Source organism: Lissotriton helveticus, chromosome 12 (assembly GCF_964261635.1).
Source record: "Lissotriton helveticus chromosome 12, aLisHel1.1, whole genome shotgun sequence".
NCBI classification, from domain to species: domain Eukaryota; kingdom Metazoa; phylum Chordata; class Amphibia; order Caudata; family Salamandridae; genus Lissotriton; species Lissotriton helveticus.
This window is the reverse complement of record NC_136073.1, coordinates 400534113-400557004: the sequence shown is the minus strand read 5'-3', so window position 1 is coordinate 400557004 and position 22892 is coordinate 400534113. Positions and strand designations below refer to the sequence as shown.

Sequence of the window (22892 nt, the reverse complement as noted above, 5' to 3'; positions counted from 1 at the left end):
ATACTATAAATATGCTTATCTCTCCTACTAAGCATACAAATTCCTGTTCTCACAGCCCGTACTTTTATATATTTATATATATGTATATATATATGTGTGAGTGTGTATATATATATATATATATATATATATATATATATATATACACATACAAATACATAGACAAAATATATATACATTATATAAAGATAGAGAGGCAGGGAGAGATATATATATACATGTTAAAAAGAGGTCGAAGTAAGCAGCAAAATAGGTTTATAATAGAACTTAGTGGTAACTAACTAGAATGTCTGTGATATTTACCATATGTACAGAGAAAAAAAAATATCCGTATAAATATTTTTCAACTTTGAAAAAACATACAAATAACTAATTTTAATATCATAATTGCCACAAAGACTCCAATCAAAGATTTTAAACCATCCACTCGCTTTCTGAATAATGGTGGGAAACACTAAAACGTAATGGTCAGGTTGAGGAAAATTCGTTCAGCAGGAGACAACAAATACAAAGGGCCTCACTTTGCATCCCATGGTAAAAATATTCTATCCTAATTGCGATTACGACCAGCGCAGTAATACCAGACATGTACCCCGCACTAATGTCGCAAGATGACACCTTGTTTTGGGAAAATACTGCACAATCCCAGTTTTGCATTTCAGAACAGGGAAGACCATGCCATATACTGCATTTGTAAATGTGTTACATATTTGTAATAGAGAATAACTGGCAATTCAAGTAATCCACAGCAAAGAGAATCACTTTCTGAATCTCCGGGGGGTTCCTTTCATTGTTGATTTAGGACTGTAGCTTAAAATACGAGTTCGCAGTTTTGCATTAGAATTTTAAAACAGCGCATGAATCCCAATCAAGCAATTGGGGTGCATTACAATGTGGTTATACCTTTATTTACATGAAGAATGGCTTTTCCAAATGGAAGAATTCCTTTGTCCATGAGCTTGCTTCATATTATCAAGGTATATAGACGGGATAAGAAGTCCTAGACCCTCATTACAAGTTTATCGGAATAGGGTGGAATATTTACCACATGTTGTAAATACCTCCTATTCTGGAGTATGAATTGAAAAATGAGGCATAATATGCAAAATTGGTTTAAACACATCAAATTCTTCAAGTTTTGCCTTTTCCCTGGGCCTTTTACTCTCTTGAATACATTTCAGCTGGTTTGACCTGCTGGAATTTATCAGGGGAAAACTGTGACGATGTGATGATTATCTGACAACTTGCAATTCCAATCCCTATGCGAACGCCTGTTTGCATAGGGATCAGAATTTAGCCTTTTACTGGGAATTAGTTCTCAAAACTGTGCATTGGTTGAGTGTCTTCTGGGAGATGGAGGCCCTTTATCTTGCCCACCAAGGCACCATTTGACATTAGTTATTACGGGCCTCAGAGACACTTTGGTGGATTCTCTGCAGGGGGCACAAGGCCATTTTCCAAATATCACTGCCCTGATCCAGACCCAAAGGGCCTGCCATGCTTTTGTGTTAGACTACTGCCTACAGAAATAGCATCTGCCATAAATATTGTGTCCTGTAAACTAGAACAAAGTTGAGTTATCTCCGAACAGAAAGAGTGGACATACGTTGTTTTGAAGGATAATGATATCAGCTTACTTTCCACCTAGACTCTCCTTTTCAGAGGACAAATGGAATACTCAATTCTAAAAACCCACTGATCTATTCCCTACAAAGTATCACACAAAGGGGACTGTAACAGTTGGTGACATCAGGCAATGTTTGTTTCTGCCCATATTGAAATGGTCAACTCAATTGTCTTCCCAAGCTATTTTGTAATTCTGCCACAATATTGCTACTGTGGAAATTGAAATAAAATAAATGGGAGCACCCATAGAAAACTTTCAATTGTGATAGTAACTTATGGAAAAACAGCTAACTTTCTTAAAAAGATTGCTTTCCCACATGAAGCAAATGGGTTGTGATGGATGCGAAACCTAAAAAAGTATAACCTGAAATCATCTGGGAGAGATTGTAAAGGGTTTCCTGAAAAAATATATCGACAGAATCAGACACTTTTAGCATAACTTGACAATTATCAGATTTAAGGCAAAATATTTTTCATACAAAAGGAATAAAAGGCAAATAATTTGACTATAAATTGCCTCTTGTACTTAATACAAAAGCCTGGCATTAAATAATGTACTGACTGGTCCAAGGTTTTAGAATCACTATTTATGCGTTAATACCACTCTCTCACAAATAGGCCTTGCCTTCAGCGTTGGTTTCCCAGGAAAAAAAATAGTGGTCTCTTATTGGTGCCCTTTTTTTTCAATAGGGTGACCAAAATTGCTCGCAATGCAAGATGCTTGATATAAAAGTACTGGGAACCAATATTTATTTAGATCTACCTTCTTACTGCTTCCATGCGTTTTTAAGACAGGAGAAAGCTACGGCAAAATAAACCATAGCTGATTGGTGGAGGAGATAGTACGGCCAACAGTAAAACAGAATGTGTTGCATGTTTTGACTATCCTACCTTCATAGCTATATAGTTGCTGGTTGTAGGGAACAAAGCATATTTAAACCACAGATATTCATACACAACATAATGTACCTGAGAATGAGCGTGTATATATTGTATATTTGAACATATATATATATATATATATATATATACATACATATATATATATGTGTGTGGGTGTGTGTGTGGGTGTGTGTGTATATATATATATATATATATATATATATATATATATATATAAATATATCAGGCAGAAAGTTGTCCCCTATTTCCGGAAGAGAGCATAAAAAAATCTTAAAGTTCTTTCACAGCATACAGTGATGCTGGGTTTGGAAGATATCTCTCCCATGCCCACTCTGCTCTTAAGTGGTTTCAGAGCACTGACTATTCAGTGAAATAATATAAATATTAAGCATTGCGATAATATACTTGTTTCATTAAAAGTACCGAGGTGAAATGTTTAAACCTAGGTTTCTTAACAAATAAAACTGTTTCCATGTAGACATTAGTATAGCTTTAAAAGGTATGGACAAAGAACACAAAAAAATGAAAGCTACACAATGCAGTATATTAAAAACCCCTGTTGCACATTACAATCAATAAAGGAAAATAAAATCTGAATAATACTAGAGGTAGCAGCTGTTTGTAATTTCTGTTATTCTGAGGATTCCATCAAGTCCACTCCTTTGAACGTCACTCCCCTGATAAAGAAAGACTTGTGTGCAGAAGCCCAGGCGCGGTAGGCCAGAGAGCGGTACATCTACACAATGTTTGAGCTCTCCTTGCTGATTCAGTGATTGAAGTACTCGTGTGCAGGAAGTGTTTTGATGACCTGCAGTAGACCACAGCTCAAAGCCATGACTGCCCACCATGTTACATCCACAAAATGTTGACTGTGGTATGCTGTTTCACAACACAAGAATAGTGTACGTTCCAATGTTTTCAGATTGTGTCTAAAATATAGGCAAGCTGGATATTAGTGGAGTAACAATAATGCACGTTGCAACTTCCTCGGACGTGGCAGAAACAAATAAAAGTTTTCCTTCATATGGATCATGTCTTCATTGCCTTCAATGGTTCTTTGCTGGCTTTATGTCTGGTAGAAGTGGTGATAGTGGTGGTGGTGCTCATGGTGGTGGTGGTGTTCATGTCTCTGGATCATGTGTCCAACGTGGCCTTCATACAAAACGACACTCGGCAGGTCCTTCACGTGTTCCTTTTCCACAGCTGCCGGTGAAGCTTGAAAGGCTTTGCAGATCAGGTGGGCATCCTTCGACCTTTGCTTGTGCTTCTTGTGAGGCTGCTGTGGTTGCATGGGCTGATATGGCGGGTTTGGGCCCGGAAGTGCCGTTGGAGAGGCCAGTGGAATGGATGTAGCTTGCAGCGGCTTGTTCCTCACCGCTCTCCCTGATTGGGCAGCAGCCATTCCGCTCTTGCTCTGAACCTTAGGCGATCGCACAGAGTGCTTGCTGGAGTCCTGATTTCTCAGCCTTTGCTGTGCCTCTGAGACCTTTGTGTGTGAGGGGTCCAACATGACAAGATGGCCCGTGTCCACAATCTGAGACCTCCGATGGTGCAGGTGGACGACCTCTGGTTCATGAGAGCGCGATCTAGTCTGATTTTGAACTCTGTTTTGAGGATCATGTTTCCGAGCACTGGGAGGTGAACCTAAAGACAAATAAAATAAAATTAGCCCTTTTAAAATGTTTTCATTAAAGAAATTCCAAGACACTTAGCAACAGATGTGGGCCTATTATGTTCCCAAATTAAGCATGGTATAATCCACCTGACAGGCGTTTGGGTGAAAACATCCAATTAGGGTTGGACCCTAATTAAAAGAAGAAGACATGGCAGATGGTGGCTTTTCAAGGACATTACGCCAATACCAATGATCACTAAAAGTCTACATTACAAGGTGATTTGGAAGTTTGACAGCAAGGATTTATATCTAAATTCAGTGACATATCGTGCGTTGTAAAAATGTTAGTTAAATAACGTTGGATAATACTTTAGCACTATGCAGGAATTACAATACTACTTCTTTGGGTCATACGGTTGAGACAAAAAAAGATCCGCAGCCTGCTAAAGTTTTTAGATTTAACTAAATATACATGTCGGTGCATCACAAAGCCTAGGTTTGGCAGACACTGTCAGGGATGTTTCTCAAATTCCATAAGCAGTGAAGAGAGCGGTGTGTGCCATGTCCCTTGCTGGCCTCGGGAGCTGCCTAATTCCTTGATCCCTCCAGCTATGCTGCATTCCAAGAGCTTTGTGCAAATAGTGGAATTCGAACCCCCTAATAGCTTTGCACTTTTTCACACGTCTAACTCTGGAATGAAAATGACTCACACGTGTGTCCTCGTACGCCTTAGTTGAACTGGCAAAAACACGTAATAATGAAACTGAGTTACACAGACATCAATATCTGTAATTTTTATTCTCCATAATCACTTTCAGTTTTCACATTAAGCTTTGAAGATTCAACATATGTTGTCTCCGAACACGACCACTAAGTGACCATTTTGCAAATGTTCTGATAGTTAACCATACAAAGGGCCCTTCTTCTTAGTTTAACTAAGTGAAGCTATTACTGTGCTTTATAAATTGTTAAAAGTACAAGCATTTGCAATGTAATAGGTCTTGCATTACTGAAAGTTTGAGCTATTGCCCTTGCTAATAATAATGCAATGCCAATAGCTCGAACTTTCAGTAATGTGAGACCTATTGCAGTGCAAATGCTTCTTTTTACTATTTTTTTTACTTTTGAAGCAATCATGGCACCTGCGCTTTAGCCTTAGATGTTTAAAGCTAGAGTGTGGGTGCCGCAATTGTAACAAAAGAAAAGAAATGTTTTTTAAAAGGCGTGCAGCAAAAAAAAAAATTCTATTTATATACTTTTGAAGCATTTGTGGTACCCGCTCTTTAGCGTAAGATGTTTAAAGCTAAAGCGCCAGTGCCACCATTGCTACAAAAGTAAACAAATGGAAAACAAATGGTGACCGCATGCTATCATTCTATTTATTTACTTTTGAAGCAATCGTGGCACCGGTGCTTTAACTTTAAACATCTTAAGCTGAAGCACGGGTGCCGCGACTGTAACAGGAAACAAAATAGAAAAAAAGGCTTGCGGACGCATTTTTGTTCTATTTATTTACTTTTGAAGCAATTGCGGCACCCATGCTTTACATTAAGATGTTTAAAGCTAAAGTGGGGTGCCATGATTGTAACAAAAGTACAAAAATAGAAAAAAAAGGCATGCAGCCGAGTGCAGTGAGCTGCAAATAAGAAAAGAAAAGCACAGGTGCTATTATAGTATCTGAAGAGTGCCGCACTGGTAAAAAAAAAAACATTGGGGAAAAGAAAGTGATTTAGAAAATAGTGCTCACAGGCTGTAATTAAAACATGTAGAGTAAGAACACATGTCAAAGGAGGTACTAAGGTGGGACTACTAAGCCTATTGAAGAATCAAAAGCCACCATTTACAAATGTCACTAACAGGACCAAATTGAAAGGATGGGAGGAAAATAGGAGGATATTAAATTCATACCAGACTACACCGTGTCTCGAAGAGCAAGTGCTGCCTAGGCGAGACCTAAAAATAGCTGAGAAGGAAACACAGACATAGGGCCTGATTTTGAGTTTGGCAGTGAGGGAGTGGGGCAGCACGCCGTTGCTCTGCTCCGACACCACCAAAGTTCATCACTGGCAGCCCGCCAGATTACGAGTTTCTCGTTGTCTGGCGGGTGGTCCTTTGGTGTTCCCACAGCCGTGCTTTTGGAAAAGGCACCGCAATGGGAACTCCAGAGCCCGTTCCTGCACGGCATGGACTCCGTAGCCCATGATGTGCAGGAAAGGGTTTGCATGCACACATGGGGGGCACTACATGTGCCCCCTGGCATGCATCCCCTTGAACTGAGGCACCAGAGGGTCCAGAAGGGCCCCCTTAGTTCCCTCACTGCCTGGCTTTTCATGGCGAGCTCACCACCATGATAAAGCTGGCAGTGAGGAAACTCATAATATGCTTGGCTGTGCTGTAACAACACCACCAGCATAATACTAACTCACACTGCTGCAACACCGCAGGGCAACAGCGGTCCCCAGCGGTTGTAGTCGGTCTGCGGTGGTCTGACCACCAAACTCAGAACAGGGCAGTCGTACCGCCGGTGCATCGGTAGCCGCGGTGCCACTGCGCCACCACAGGTTTGGCGGACCGCCAAACTCATAATCACCCCCAAATGAACATTTCATAAAATTATGAATTACATTTGTAGTTGTGGGAGACAATGCTAATAACATGACATATTTGCTGCCCACTATTTTCTTTTCTAGTGTCGAACCGATTGCTGAAACATCTTCTGCTCACATGCCCTTTGGAGTATCTTTGGCAACATGATATGGATGACAAATCGACCTTTTAAAAAAAAATATATATATATATATAAATGTAAATGTAAAAAGTTCTTGTATAGCGCGGCCTTCACTCCAAGGAGCATCTAGGCCTGTGTTAGAAAAGAAGGTGATCTTAATATTCACCAACAAAATAAAGATAAGCTTGCCGCTCTTGCTTTAGAAGAAGTACTGCGCATTACTCAATATAGTCTCTCTAGAGCTGCAGTATACAAAATTAAATGGGTCAGAATCCTTCTAGCATGGCGAGATATTTATAAAGTCTAATCCTGACTGAAGAGCAATGGATCAATGTACATTAAGGTGGGAGAATGATATATGATTGTATAAATTTGGGTTTCCGAGCTTCCTGGTAATTCCGACAGGGCTGATAGGTAAAAACTACACATTGTAATTTGGATGGCATTGATAATAACATTTATTGGCTTCTTCAGAATGACATGGTTTGCAATATCTCTGCAGACTGATTGTTTTTCACCTAAACACTGTGGCTGAAATGGAGCTGTAGGGTCCGAGTAAAATTATAAAAGAAATAAGGAATGATCTTGGAAATTAAGACTTGAATTTTTGATTTCCCTCCTTATTTCTCATTTCCAAGGGGACACTCCAAATTCCATTGAGGATTTACTGGTACCTCTGGTATTGGTAAGTCTGCAAAGTAAAGTTACAGATCTTCACAAGGGAGACCTTATGAAGAGGCCTTTTGTGCAGATTTGCACTTTTACAGGTGTTACATTTCATATATTATATCTTTTAGGTACAGGGAGTTTAACTAAATTGTTCACAACAACGTGATATCCAGTCAAGTGACAAAACCGGGATAGAACAGAGATCCCCATGTTCTGTATTTGGCCAACTATAAATAAGGCTACATCTCAGCTGATAATCCTGTAGCCCTTTAATTTCTGTAATTGAAGCCATACCTGGTCCAAACTTTGATGTGTAGTTTTCAATGCCTGCTAGGTCTAAGTAGTGGTTTCTCCTTTCGATGTTCTCATCAACACACTGACGATAACATTCATTCTGTTCTGGAGGATTTTCACTGTGATGATGTCTTTGGGAGAGAAAAAAACAATAACTGACACTTAAACATTTGTAAATAACATGTCAGGGTTCAAAACAAGAACGTTACAGGCATGACCCTTTAAAAAGAACCCATGGTATGGAATTTTAGTGAGGGAGTTTTTCTGGATGGTTGCATTCCACTACATCGAGGTCTATAATAACTACCTAAAAAAATACCATGGCTACTATATCCTCTACCGCTATATTGTTAAGGTAAGTATATATTCATTATTTTTAACTCCACCGCTACTTACCTATATTTAATTTGTGATGTAGTGGTTTGGTCCATGTAGTAGATAAAATAGTTTGATCTGTGATATATTACATGTGTTATAATGAGGTTATACCATCTAGATTATATGAATAAACTTTCAAAGCCATCCTTGTTTATGACACTTCAAATCAGTGGTTGAGTGGGTGAGTGAGTGATTCAGTGAGTGAGTGAGTAAGTGAGTGATTGAGTGTCACAAAAGTGGGCTACATATCAAACCATGAGGGGCTTGCTGAAGGACAATTCTCTGGTGCTTCTTCTGCCTCCTGTAAGACATGTACCACCTCATGGAGATGTAAAATATAGGAGTAATCAAAGGCGAATCAGGTGATCGTTGTAACATCAACACATGAGATCTGAAGATGTGAACATCTGCATTTGGCTGTCCCTTAATGACACACAGATGTTCCCAAAGGTTGTAGCCATCACTAAAGAGGAGCAATGTATGATCTCGCGAGTGAGTGTCTACACTGAAGGAAAATCAGAGGAATACACAGGGCTTTTCATAGCTGAATCAGAAAATTGGAGAAAAACACAGTTAAGAGAGAGAAGCGGTGGCAGAGATGGAAGAGGGGCAGCAAAGAGGAATGAGGTGGCCCTGACAAGAGTAGGCTCCAGGTATACAGGCGACAGTTGGCTCCCACTCATATTCTCTTCCCAATAGTGTAAGTGCACTCAACAGTGGATCAGAAGAGAGGCATCGTGCACCATTTGCAATTTCCTTTGTTTGGAGTGGATAAACAGTGGCATTCAAAGTTTGGAAGAATTTATATCACCAGTTTACTGGAGAAATAGTGCTTTGATTCCGAGTCCCTATCTGAACCAGGCTTCCAGCAACTACAAGAGGTCCTCAGCATCTCTACAGGGGACATATTAGCATAACAGAGTGTCCGGTTTTAATGTTTGAGAAATTCAATACAATGGTGGCCATGAACCTAGTAGAAGGAGACTGCTGCATCACCAAGTTCATTGAATGGGTCACTGAAGAGACTTAGCCATGATACCTCATGGAAGCTACGTCATATTTACAATGGAGGGCATAGTATACTTCATAAGGGGTGGTTTAGGAATCCAGCTACTCAGCATTGTGCAAAGCACAGAAAATGGCGATTTTCAATGGAAATATATGTGCTGCAGGGGGTCTCTTCAACTGCTGGATGGCAACAAGCTGTTGAAAATGCGGCTCATCCCATGGGACTAGTGGTGGCCAGAATGGGGCAATACATTTGAACATGAGGAAGTAGAGATTGCACATAGAAAGGACACCACGGTAAAGCTGCAAGGGATCACAAAAAGGCATGGGGCAGTTGGGAAACGTGAGAAGGTTACTGTTACATTTAATGGGTAAGATACACTTAAGGATTTCTTCAGTAACAACATGGTTAGAGGCTTTTTGCGGCTAATACGTGCCAAGTTTCTCAATTAACTGACTAAGCTCTTACAGTACCTCTTTCACTCTGCTGGCCCATGACGGAAAAACAATAATGCATGGAATAAATAAAAGCAGCCACGGCTCATGCAGGGCGTTACAGCGGGCGGTGACGTCAGGCAGAGGAGGGGCAGGGTGGGGGGTTGTAAAATGCGAGATATGAACGATGTCAGGTAAGTACCGAAAAAAAAAGAAAAAAAAGAATTTCGTTACCCGCGCTGCATCGCCAAATGTGATGCAGCGCGCGCAACGAAATTCGTTTTTTTTTCGGTACTTACCTGACATCGTCTATATCCCGCATTTTACAACCCCCACCCTGCCCCTCCTCTGCCTGACGTCACCGCCCGGTGTAACGCCCTGCAGGAGCCGTGGCTGTAGAAAAGGAAGGGCTGTTGTAAAAAAAAAAGTGGATAAAGACTTGATGGAGATGTTGAGCATTATGCTAACTAGGACCCAATTACAAGATGTTAGTAATCTCAGATGGGCCTGGTAATAAGCGTTACTTGGCTCATCGCAATTATAAGTAACTTTGCAAACCTGCGGGCTTTGACAGTTCCCCCTAGGGACTCTGGCTGTTCAAGGCAAATGAAATCTAGGGGGTAAAATTCAGCTGAGAATGAGAACTTGATGTTGTAAATCTGATTTCCTGGTAACTCCCCTCTTTTTAATGGACACCCCGGGAAAACTCATAAGGGGATGGTTTTTCCGACCCTTCAAAATACTGTACCTACTGGTAAGGATTAATCCAGGAGCCAGGATTTCCAATCCAATCAATCAGCCACTTGTATTGAAGGCCTAGGTGTTTTTGTTTTCTTTTCCAATTATATTATATGCAAAAACCTGCTCACTGCGACTTCTGTATCTTTGGAAAGCATGGTACAAGCAGCATAGGGGGAGGCTGCTAAATAGCAAGGCCCAGATTTACTCAACATTTGCGTTGTGCTGCCTTGCATTACCCTGCATTGGGAGGCGTTACTTGGAGACTGGGCGTTCCAGTGTATCCATTCATGTATTTATCCCAAACTCAGATCAACACAAGTCAATAAGCCTGTGTTTGCACCAAATGGTGTGCCTAATCAACCCTGGCATAATGAGGTGATATATCTTTTTTTCTCCTTGTTACTCCCTCTTTGCATGTATACTTTATTCTGCATCACACCTACAAAGAGGAATATGCCTCTAAGGATTGCTTTTGTGCAGGAAGGTATCCCTTCAGGCACAATACGTATCCTGGCCACAACGCAGCCACCCTTTCACCATAGCACAAGTGTGCCTCAGCCGGCACTAGGCAGCCACATGGGTGCCAGCTCAGGGAGAGGGCTGAACAGCGCCATATCTTGGTAACTATGGTGCAGTTCAGCGCTGTCCCCGTCACTCAAAGCAGCGCAGCAACTTGCCTTGCTGCGTTTGCGTTGGGTAAATTGTTATTAAATATGGGCTCATGTCTCTACTCTTTGTAACTCTGTCCTGCCACCTCCTTCTACGCCACAGTGCCGCAGAGACATTTTAAGGCATGGGCAAAGTGGGCTCTGGCCCAGGGCCCCCGACTTTCAGGTGGCCCCCTAATGGAGCCAGCTATGTTCTGCAAAGAGCATTACCATGGTGACATTGGGTAATTCTTAAACAATTTGTTTTAAATACCGTTTTACTTTAACTTATTTTTAATGTGGGTGATGCGAGAGAGTGCATAAGGGACATTTTGAAGAGAAATACTGTGTTTAACTTTTGTGCAACATCTGTAAAAATGTTATTTTAGCTCAAAACAGGACCTCACTTATTCAAAATGGGAGGGCGTCACAGACATTATTTGCAGTTATATTAGTGAGCTGCTGCTATGTTAAATATTGAAAATACAAGTCAATATCCCTAGATATTAGATGTAAACACATTTAAAATGTGGATGAGTGTGCTTCTGCGCTGTCAGTGACCTGGCCAAAGAGGTCATGAAAAATCTGAAATTGGATATTAAATTTAAAGTTGTTCTGAAGAGGGGTCCCCAAAATTCGTTTGGCCCACGGACCCCAAAATCCTTAAGATGTCCCTAACAAAGACAGACCACAAATAATGTTTTGGTCACGCTCTAATTCGGCCTCACTGGGACGTGGGCACTTCACAAATCCTTAACATAAATAACAAAATCAAAGGGAGGCAGAAAACTGACACAAAGTATACTCAAGAAATATAAAAAGTTCAGCTGGGTGATGCCAGCGCCCCCCACATCTGTTACACAAGCGGTCCTCGAACTTGTGAAGCGAACTTTTCTTTTGTGAAACTGTAGTAAGAGACAGATGTTTTTCTGTCATCTGTCAGGGGGTATTATTGAATGTTATGAATAAAATAGGAAGTGGGATCAAAGCCTCGCATACGGCGTATGTCTTACGAACTCAGTTGATTGACACAGACTGACTACTCCGCGAATGGCATTCCTGGAGGCAAAGGCAGGAGGCGATAAGAGGCCCGGTCCGCGCTTTGATGGCTAATCTTGCCGCCACTGACACGACAATGCATTTCTCAGAGGAACCAGGCCTGCTCGAGACAGGAATCGAAAATATTGTACATTCCTTTAGAAGAGGCTTCAAGTATGCAGGCTTTATCTAATCTCCGGGGAGCGGTAACTGTACCTGCAGCTGTGCATGAAAGGAGCTGCTATGTGCCGACTCCTCTGAGCAGAAGGTATTCCGACTGACACGGCACGAGGGGCCGCGCGACGACAGAGGAGCGTTTACTGACGAGAGATACGTGAAGACTTCCAAACACGTAACCTTTTTTTTCCTCAACAATTAGGCATTTGAAAGTAATTGGTTTTCGTGTTTTGAAATGCAAGAATTTCCTTGTACGGTGTCATTCAGGTGTTTATCTCAGCATAGAAAAGAACCAAGGCTTTAAGTGGGCTGGGTCTCACCTATACTGAGCACCGGCATTTTTTTAACGCCTTGGCCGCGGCAGTAATTCCGTCGCGGTGCTAGGGGGGAGGGGGGCGGCGCGGCGCCGCCATGCTCGTGACGGAACCACTCCTTCACGAGCCACTGTGGCGCTGTGCTTGTGATGGAATGGTTCCGTCACGGCCCCGCCCGCTCAATAGAACGTGCCTTGCAGGCACGAAATCACTGCAGCGCAGGCGCGGCGGCCGGGCCGTGACGGAACCATTCCGTCACCAGCACAGCACCACCGTGGCTCGTGACAAAATGGTTCCGTCACGAGCAAGCAAGGGGTTAAAGGAGGCCTCAAAATGGTTCTCTAGACTCTACCGGGTTCTGTTTTGTAACCTAGCACAGGCGGTCCTTTTTTCTGGACTGCAGTGACAGCAGGCACATCGATGTGCGCGTGCTCACACTGCTCACTTCTCACTAGTTATCGTCATGCCAGGTGAGCGTTGTAGGGGGAAGGGAAATCCTTTAAAGTGAGTAATTTTCTCTCTGGATTACCCTTCTCTTTTTGAAACTCAGGAGCAGCAACATTGCTGTGGTGTCACCAGGGCTTTCAGTGGAAGCGTTTTCAATATTATATACAAGCCAAAGTTGCTGCTTATTTATCTTATGCAACAAACAACCCTTTAAGGAACACAAGAAGAGGGGGAACACTCAATAATGGAACATTTGTGGCACCGGCAAACGTATTTGCAAGCAATTGGTACCCATGAATTAGGCTGCTATACACGTCTACTGGAAACAAACCCCCCACCTATTTGCCAGTCATTTCCCAAAAATGTTTGATAAATTGTACCTACATATGGAAATACACAAGCGCTGTTACTCTCTCTTCATAGTATCTATTGCTCTTGAGAAGTGCTTGTATCCTCCCATTAACAGTTCGACGCACGGCGCCGCGGTGCTTGTGACGAGCTCAGCTCGTCATAACCGCCGCGGAACGCCCACACGGGGCTAATTCCCATCCTGTGCGGGGCATTCCATTGAGTGGGCGGAGTCACAGCTCTGTTGTGCAGCAAGACGAACTGAGCTCGTCACAAGCACCGTGAAGCCGTGTGCGGCCCCCCTTCCCCCGCACCGCGGGGGAATTAGCCCCACGTGGAAGGGGTTAAATGTATTGCATCAGATCTGAAAAGTGCAGGTACTCTCCTTAAAGAAGTGCAGGTACTCAGTACCGGCTAGTACCGGCACATTTAAAGCCTTGTTAATTTTCATTGCCAGCCCATTAATAGAGTTTATTCATGTGTAAGTGATACAGAAAGCAACAACAGCAAGAAAGCAAATCTAACCCTATAGACATTATTGCCATGGAAAGTAACAAAATACACCAATTTCTATAGATCTGTTCCTGTATTCGAAACACATGGATTTTTATATGTTGTGCAAGGGCGGCGATTCTATGTATTTTACAAAGTATTAAAATCCAATTTCTGCCATTGTCCATGGAAAACTATTTCTAACCACTCATCTTGCATTTATTGATTGTAAAACCCTTTCTGCAGCAGGACACGACCAGTAGAAACAAGCTGAAGACTGCATTGTTAGAGTCATATGAAACACAAGAAACCACTTTCATAACATACGTTGGATGTGCTTGAGACGCTTACCTGAGTGATGGTCGCTGTTTCTTTTCTGAGCTCCGCATTTCTTCATTTGCTTTGCTCTCAGTCCTTTGCCTTGAAGTTTGAAGATCTGCTCAAAAAAACACGACAAGCCCTGGTTTGAAAATCTATCACGTAAGAATCATATCTTAGTGCCGTCATCATTTCACTTTTTCAGTCTTTCACATCTGATTCTGCGCTGATGTGCCGATTTTTTGTTTTAATGTTCTCTGGAAATCTTTTCCCTAGTCCAATAGCTGGTAGCATCATTGACAGAGCACCTTAGTTTCCTAGACTCACTTTTAACAAGCAGTGAAGGCCAGATCCCAACCCAGTGTTAGTAGACATGGGCAGAGTGGATTCAATTCCACCCCCCCTATTGTTCAACCTCCTTCTCCAATTCCCCAGATCTAACCCCTACACCCCAATTGGTGCAGATTAAATGTGTAAAGGCCCAAACAGCAATAAGACCCGTGACTTTAATGCTGAGCCCAAGCAAAAGTCCAATTTTGGTCACTTATAATTTGGTCATGGTGCCTAGTATAAAGTAAGTATTTAAACAAAACAAACGCCAGTGCTGAGAACTTCAGTCAGAAGCTGACAAACTGTAAAGAAAAGGTTGTTATGAATATAACATAAACAACTTGCTTAAAGGATTGCAAAAAATGATTTTTAATTGCTCTTTTTAGGTTTCTTCACTTTTTAAATGCAATTTTTTGTGCATGGAAATACAAACATAATATATATACAATATATACAAAAAACAAATAGTACTGTGGATTTAACACTTGCACGCTTCATACAGTCTTGGCCAGTCATTCACACGAATTCATTCTCTCAACAAAAACAATAATAGGTCTCGGTGTCAAAAAATGATGAAATAGGTTGTACACTCTCTGAAGTAGTTTTCTTCGTTTATCAAAGTTGAAATATTTATAAATCAGATAGAGTTTCAAAGTCTCTTGCTGTTCACTATCAGTTATTTGACAAGAAAGATTTTAAATGACCCGAGACCAATGTGGTCTACGCGTTTCAAACCCCGGAACTTGTGGGGGTTCTCCTCAGGACCAAAACTGACACTTAGTTCCTTTGTTCAAAAATCCGGACTTGTATTCAGAGAGGAATGTATTTCCAGTTGAAGAGCGCGCGGGGGCTACTCGAGAAGCGGCATCTCTGGCGCTATGGAAATCTAATAACTGTCCTTCTTCTTAATGTGGGAGGGCTCGAGTGCCTTGAAGTGGATCAGCCGCGTTCAGTGCCGATATTGGTCTCCACAACGGGAAGGCTGGGTGCTTCACCTTTGCTCGCTCGACTGTGTGGCTATGGTAGTATAAAGTAAGGGCCCGATTCACAAAGGCAATCTGAAACAAAAGATTAACTTTACGACTTTTGGTATTTACAGAGGCCATTTACTAGTTTGATCTTTACGTCCGCAGTTAGGCTGGAATCTTGGGCTCAGGCCAGAATCTCTGCAACCGGGCCGGAATCTTCACATCGGGGGCGGAATCTCCGGCCAGATGAAGTTTAATCAATGGGCCGGAATTCAATATTAACAAAAAGAAACATTAGGAATGTGAGATAAATGGTAGAGGAGGTCGTGAAAATCAGTGTGGGGAGGGAAAAGGGTGTGGTCAGAAAGTAACAAAATATACTGAGTAGATAGACTTGATAAAGTCAGTTGAGTCAACACTATGGGGAGTGGAAATTGTGGACTTCATTTACCATGATGCAAAGGAGCAAACTTTTCTGGGATATGATGTAGTCTGGCTACACCCTTTTCCCTGCCCAAACTGATTTTTATTATGCACGTCCACCAACATTGTGGTTGTTCATTTCCCATCTCAAAATTGAATAGAGATGTACTTCTTCCCTTGACAGGAGTAAATGACTATAACTTTGGTGGAAATATGCATGAAAAGCTCTGTGAGTACTCAAAAAATCACCAGTTTGTAGGTGCTCACTTATGTTTCAAGGTATTTACACTCTGGAACACCCACTTCCTGCCTCGGGGAGTAGATTAACTCCCAAACAAAATTACTGAGCACTGCAATAAATAGCTGCCCCAAGCATGCGTAAACACAGTATTCAGGTTCAGGTGGGTGGTGAGATGCACGGTGTGGAGTATATATGTGTTAAAGTTTTTTAAATTAAACGAATGACTGGCACTCAACAAAGTGATGGGTTAGTCTTAATGTAAGCATATACAGCAGATAAATCTTCCCCGAACTGTGCCTGTTTCACAGTTCTTGTTTGGTACTAGCCAACAACATTTTTAAATTACCACACAGAACCTTCCAGGATGTTTCTATGTGGCACTGGCCTGAATTCAGGTTAGGTGATAGCATGAGCTGGACAAAATAGCAACAATATACTGAGAGAGGGACACACATAGATTGGTCTAAGTCACACTATTGAAAGACTTCCTGTTCTAAAAGAAAACAGTTGCCTACTTGAAAATCTACAAAATGATTTGCTTTACGCATCACCATAATGAACAAATGTAATTTAGTAGGTATATAAAAATGATCACTTTGGCTTATGCTGCGCTTTCTTTGTTTTTCAATGCAGATTTGAAAGCCATCAAAACAATTAGTGGCAGCAATATGTGTGTTTCGCTTGAAGCCACAAACAATTCACAGGGAACAGATCCCATGAAAACAACATCAATGGATTATTAAATACTTGGTTTTTCATTACGGTGCTGCTTACCTGCATTGTTGAGCAGTATGGTCTTCTTCTTCTGGCTGGCATCTGGTGCCACAGAAAGTTTCACCCGCAGGGTCTTACTGGGGCTAGGAGAGTGATTCACTGAAGAATCAACTACCTCATAGATGGTGTGGAGGAGGCTGGTAATATCCTACAGTGGGACAGAAGACAAGCATGTGTATGGTTTGTAAAGGTCAGTCACAACAAGAGCGAAGGAATAACAGAAAATAACTGGAAGTCAAAGCAGAATGATGGACATTGTTACCAACAATAATAGTTGGTCAGTTTGTTCTGCACAGGAACTAGGTTGATTCTTTATTCAAAATTTAGAGTAGCAAATTAAAAGACCAGATTTTAAAACTAGGTAGATCTCACCTAAGATTACTCTCTTGAGTACTCCTAACTCACATGTCTCAAGATGATATGTTAAGCTCTAAGCAAGCACATGAGGTTTAATGAGGTCAGTACCCAGGCAGATATGGAAACTTGTCTCTGTAGAAATGTTAGAGCTATCTTACATTCACCTGAAATAATTTGGGAAAAACCAGCCTATACTATAAACTCAACGCCACAAAAACGGAATGTATACTGTGTCTCGCCGACCAGCATTTCTCCTGTTATCAAAGAGTGGCTACCACATCTCACTGCCCTGTAATGTACCCCTCACATCATTGACCCAACAAAATTCATTTGAGTAACTCCAGACAATACACTCTCCAAGCAAAATCACATCAGCTCCATCAACTACATGTACTGAGGAAATTTAAGCCTTTGCTTCCCACAGTAGATCTCAAAACTATGGTCAAATAACCGGATATATCGAAATTAGACAATGGTAACGCTACCCTTATGGGCCTTCCGAAAATCAATGTTGCTCCATTGAAGGCTACCTTGAGCACTGCAGCAAAGCTTATCAAAGGCTCTAAAAAAGAGATCATATCCCACCAGAACTCTGTTCTCCGAAATCGCTATCCTTTGAGACAAGGATCCAGCTTAAAATTGCCTGAATTACCCACAAAGTACTACACCACAACAACCCCATCCTACCTAACCCAGAAATGAACCCCATCTGGTGGAACAAGAACCTCTAGAAGCAGCAGCTCCCTACTTATTAAGCCACAAAAGCTTAACAAATAGTAAACCTACAAGCGACCATTCTCCAGAATGGCTCCAAAATCTAGAACTCTCCCCCTCTGGTGACTAGACCCAACCCATCCACATACACTTTCAGGAAGGAACTCAAAATTCTACTATCCAAGAGAGTCCTCTCACTCTGAGCCACAACATTGCTTGGTTACCCAACGTTCCATGCTATTGAGGCATCACCCATTCCACTGAGTGCTGCGTTGCACTATGCCGCTTCCCAACCCTCTACATATTACTCGGACACACTTATGGACTTTGTTCTATATCAGTATTTTTGTTTGTGTAACTAGGGTCTTCATGTCTTATACCTTGCACATTTATACCTCTTCCCCCTTGTATTTCTTATTTTTATTTTAATTACTTGCTTATTCCTGTAAAGGGCACTGTCACCCATTTGGGTCTTGTTTGCGCTACACAAAACTCTAAAATTAAAATGAATAAAATAGAATACAATTACATACATATCTTTTCAGAAGCCAATTCAGTAATATTTTGGACTGGTTTTAAAACGTGAAAATTTGGAAATTAAATTAAAATGGCCTAAATCACTCTAAAATCCGCAAGAATCTCTTTCAGAGGTGGGACATTTTAGAAAAGAAACAGGGCAACAATATCAAGCTAGAAGGAATGTTACGTTTTAAATGCCCTAATGTACGGCTACCTGTATGCTTACAGCAAGCCATTTTAAGGTTTTTGTAAATATCTACTTTTCACTATGCATGTGTGTGGTGTATAACAATGTAACTTTTGTTAATTTAATGCGACAAGGGCCAAGAAACTATGTTGAAGGGGTTAAATAATGTCAAAGGCCAACAAAGCAAGACATTGAATAGGGCATCCCAAAGATTCCTCTTGCATAGCTTCAACGAACTGCACAGTGCCTACAATGGGTAATAAAAGACTACTGATTTGCACACTATACAAACACATAATAATTATAGTGGCTCTCAGTAAAACAAGATGAAACATGTTTTTCCCTCAAACTACGATTGGAAGGGGCTTTGGTAAACAAATTGAAGTATGTTTAAGGTGTATGATGAGAAATAAAAGATTGTGGTTACAGTTAAAATCTTCTATTTCACAGATTTCTGATGGTAGATTGTGGTTAAATGTTGAATCATCTATTTCAGAGATTTCTGACGGTGTACTGAAACTTCAGATGTTACACCCAACTTATAGTTGCATTACACATTTAAAGTGGTAAACGTCATAAGATTCTGGCAATTCAACAATCCGATTTTTGCTAATAATACAGAGACAATATTTTGCTGTAAAAACTGTCTGTTCGTCTTGCCACGAGTCCTTCTGTCGTCAGACAGATACAGAAAAGAATGTATAGTAAATTATTCTGACTTCAAGAAATAATTATGTGCTAAAGAGTTATATATAACGTATTCAAAAAGTAACCACTTACATAGACAGCAGAATAATTCGCAATCATTGTACTAGATTTACTCTGGGATTTGTGGCATATTTCATTCAATACAACTGTGCTTCAGAGGTAGCTTATGTTAGCTTTACGACTTATATTTTTGTCTAACCAATGAAGCATTATGGATTTGCCTAAGACGTTGAATCATCCTAGCCAGAATGTCTGTTGAATAAATTAGCTGCTAGGATCAGTAGCTACCTGCACATCACAGTTCTAATGCCAAACAAGACTGATCATCCTTAAAAGATCAAACATTGAGTCCCTTTAAGTTGGGTAAACATAACATAAATTATGTACAGCGATGTAATATTTTAATCTATGGTCTCAAACTCTATATACTGAAAAGATTCGTTTTTTCATTCAGATAGGTCTAGAATATAAAAAAAATATTTTTTCCAAGAGAAAAAAATATATTTCGTCCACAAGGGCGCAGTTTGATAAATAGACCACAAAAAAAGCCCCATGGTTCGTTCTCTCTCTCAGAGATGGCTCAACTGCTTTTTTTTAATTTATTTAGAACAACTTGGACTGTGAAACCAGAAACATAAAGGAAAAGAAAAACCCGCCGACGGCTGTACTAAATAGTTTGTGCATTCACATGCATTGTTGGCCTTTACACCCTAGTAATAGATTATGGCATTCCATCACTGAAAAGGAATATTAACTTTTAATGTGCTTCCCAGGGCTTGTCACAATGGTCGCTCCTTAAATATCCTTTAGGGGTGCTCGAGGAAGGGCTGACTGCTCTCAGCAGCCACTTTGTCAGTTCTCAAGTCAAATATAAGTCGAAATCACTAGTACCTTCATGAAGGGGCTACTAAAAAAGAAGGAAAAGCCCCCTGGATAAAAACTTCGAAAATGAAGAGAAGTAAAAGCCCCCTGGCTAAAAACCTCTAAGACGCAGAGAAGGAAAAGTCCCCTAGCTAAAAACCTCTAAGACTTGGAGAAGGAAAAGTCCCTAGCTAAACACTTTTAAGACTGAGAGAAAGAAAAGTTCCCTAGCTAAAAACATAGCCCCCTGGCTAAAAACCTTTAAGACTGGGAGAAGGAAAAGCCCCCTGGCTAAAAACCTTTAAGACTGAGAGAAGGAAAAGCCCCCTGGCTAAAAGCTTTTAAAACTGAGAGAAGGAAAAGCCCCTTGGGTAAAAAAACTTTAAGACTGAGAGAAGGAAAAGTCCCCTGGCTAAAAATATTTAAGACTGAGAGAAGGAAAAGCCCCTAGCTAAAACTTTTAAGACTAAGAGAAGGATAGGCCCCCTGGTTAACAACTTCTAAGACTGAGGAGAGAAGCAGCTGTAGAAAAAACAAGGCACACAACCAGCACTTACTACAATGACAGGATTAAAGCAAACTAGAAAATACATGTAGTCAAATAATTCAGGACCAGACTGGAAGAAATCAGAAATTTAGGATAGAAAGAAAAAAGCATTTGCAATGTAATCAGACTCGCCTTTGGGATCTTATATGTAATTAACTGTGCAGCAAATTAGCCTGAGTGCATGAAACATCTACTGTTCTTTAACATGGAGGGAAAGTAAGTACCAAACTGCGTGACACACCAAGTATGGGAACACATGGAGAGAAATATTGCCTGTACAAAACTCTGTTTTTAATATAAAATCAGGTCCTTTAGTGGTCCTATCACTGAAATATAAGATTTGAAAAAAATATTATTGTCTACGAGTGCTTGTGGAAGACAATTACTATGGACTGGAATCTAGAGAATGCTAAAGTGATTCTGGTATTTTACTGACCTCTGCTGGTCGTTTTCTATCAAAAAAGTTAAATATAGGCAGTTGCCAGAAAAATTTAAATTAAAAGGTCCCTAACCGGAAACAATTCTGGTATTTTACTGACCTCTACTGGTCGTTTTACACCAAGGCAGTTAAATAGAGGCAGTTGAACAAACAGAATGCAATTCTGGTATTTTACTGACCTCTGCTGGTCGTTTTCTATCAAGACAGTTGAATAGAGGCAGTTGAACAGAAAAAAAAGTCCCTAAGCGGAAGCAGACAAGTCCTAGAGCTGGTCTCTAGAGCCCATAAAGTGAATACACATATAAGTATATACTAAAGTATATACAAGAGGTCTCGAATGTTCGACCTAAAAACAAATGGCAAAGCCTATCGGTCTGGCTTTAATGTGCTAACACATGAAAAGTCATGCTGTTTAGCACATGAATGCCAGATCTATTGGCTTTACAAATACTGGAGGGAAAAAAAGAGAAGAGAAAGCCTAACAGTGAGAAAACCAGCATACACCTGCACCTAACAATCTTGAATTCTGTTATTGCTCTTTCCCTCCCTTCTGGGCAATGCTACACAGTCCAGCTTGAAACTCTATCAAAGCTGGGAAACTGACTAGTACCTTCATGAAGGGGCTACTAAAAAAGAAGGAAAAGCCCCCTGGATAAAAACTTCGAAAATGAAGAGAAGTAAAAGCCCCCTGGCTAAAAACCTCTAAGACGCAGAGAAGGAAAAGTCCCCTAGCTAAAAACCTCTAAGACTTGGAGAAGGAAAAGTCCCTAGCTAAACACTTTTAAGACTGAGAGAAAGAAAAGTTCCCTAGCTAAAAACATAGCCCCCTGGCTAAAAACCTTTAAGACTGGGAGAAGGAAAAGCCCCCTGGCTAAAAACCTTTAAGACTGAGAGAAGGAAAAGCCCCCTGGCTAAAAGCTTTTAAAACTGAGAGAAGGAAAAGCCTCTTGGGTAAAAAAACTTTAAGACTGAGAGAAGGAAAAGTCCCCTGGCTAAAAATATTTAAGACTGAGAGAAGGAAAAGCCCCTAGCTAAAACTTTTAAGACTAAGAGAAGGATAGGCCCCCTGGTTAACAACTTCTAAGACTGAGGAGAGAAGCAGCTGTAGAAAAAACAAGGCACACAACCAGCACTTACTACAATGACAGGATTAAAGCAAACTAGAAAATACATGTAGTCAAATAATTCAGGACCAGACTGGAAGAAATCAGAAATTTAGGATAGAAAGAAAAAAGCATTTGCAATGTAATCAGACTCGCCTTTGGGATCTTATATGTAATTAACTGTGCAGCAAATTAGCCTGAGTGCATGAAACATCTACTGTTCTTTAACATGGAGGGAAAGTAAGTACCAAACTGCGTGACACACCAAGTATGGGAACACATGGAGAGAAATATTGCCTGTACAAAACTCTGTTTTTAATATAAAATCAGGTCCTTTAGTGGTCCTATCACTGAAATATAAGATTTGAAAAAAATATTATTGTCTACGAGTGCTTGTGGAAGACAATTACTATGGACTGGAATCTAGAGAATGCTAAAGTGATTCTGGTATTTTACTGACCTCTGCTGGTCGTTTTCTATCAAAAAAGTTAAATATAGGCAGTTGCCAGAAAAATTTAAATTAAAAGGTCCCTAACCGGAAAC

The 22892-nt window shown here is 40.7% G+C and overlaps 1 protein-coding gene across 2 annotated transcripts in view; it reads right to left on the bottom strand.

The window, feature by feature from the left end:
• Positions 1-2726: 2726 nt before the first annotated feature.
• The window catches only part of NKD1 (NKD inhibitor of Wnt signaling pathway 1), a 177014-nt gene continuing 156848 nt past the window's right edge, over positions 2727-22892 (bottom strand). For both annotated transcript variants that reach the window (XM_078671067.1, XM_078671069.1), the window contains 4 exons: positions 16915-17062; positions 14212-14296; positions 7836-7966; positions 2727-4173 (listed from right to left, as the gene is read on the bottom strand). In XM_078671067.1, coding sequence (XP_078527193.1) covers positions 3596-4173; positions 7836-7966; positions 14212-14296; positions 16915-17062 — 942 coding nt within the window. In that variant the 3' untranslated portion in view covers positions 2727-3595. The remainder of the gene's footprint in view (positions 4174-7835; positions 7967-14211; positions 14297-16914; positions 17063-22892) is intronic.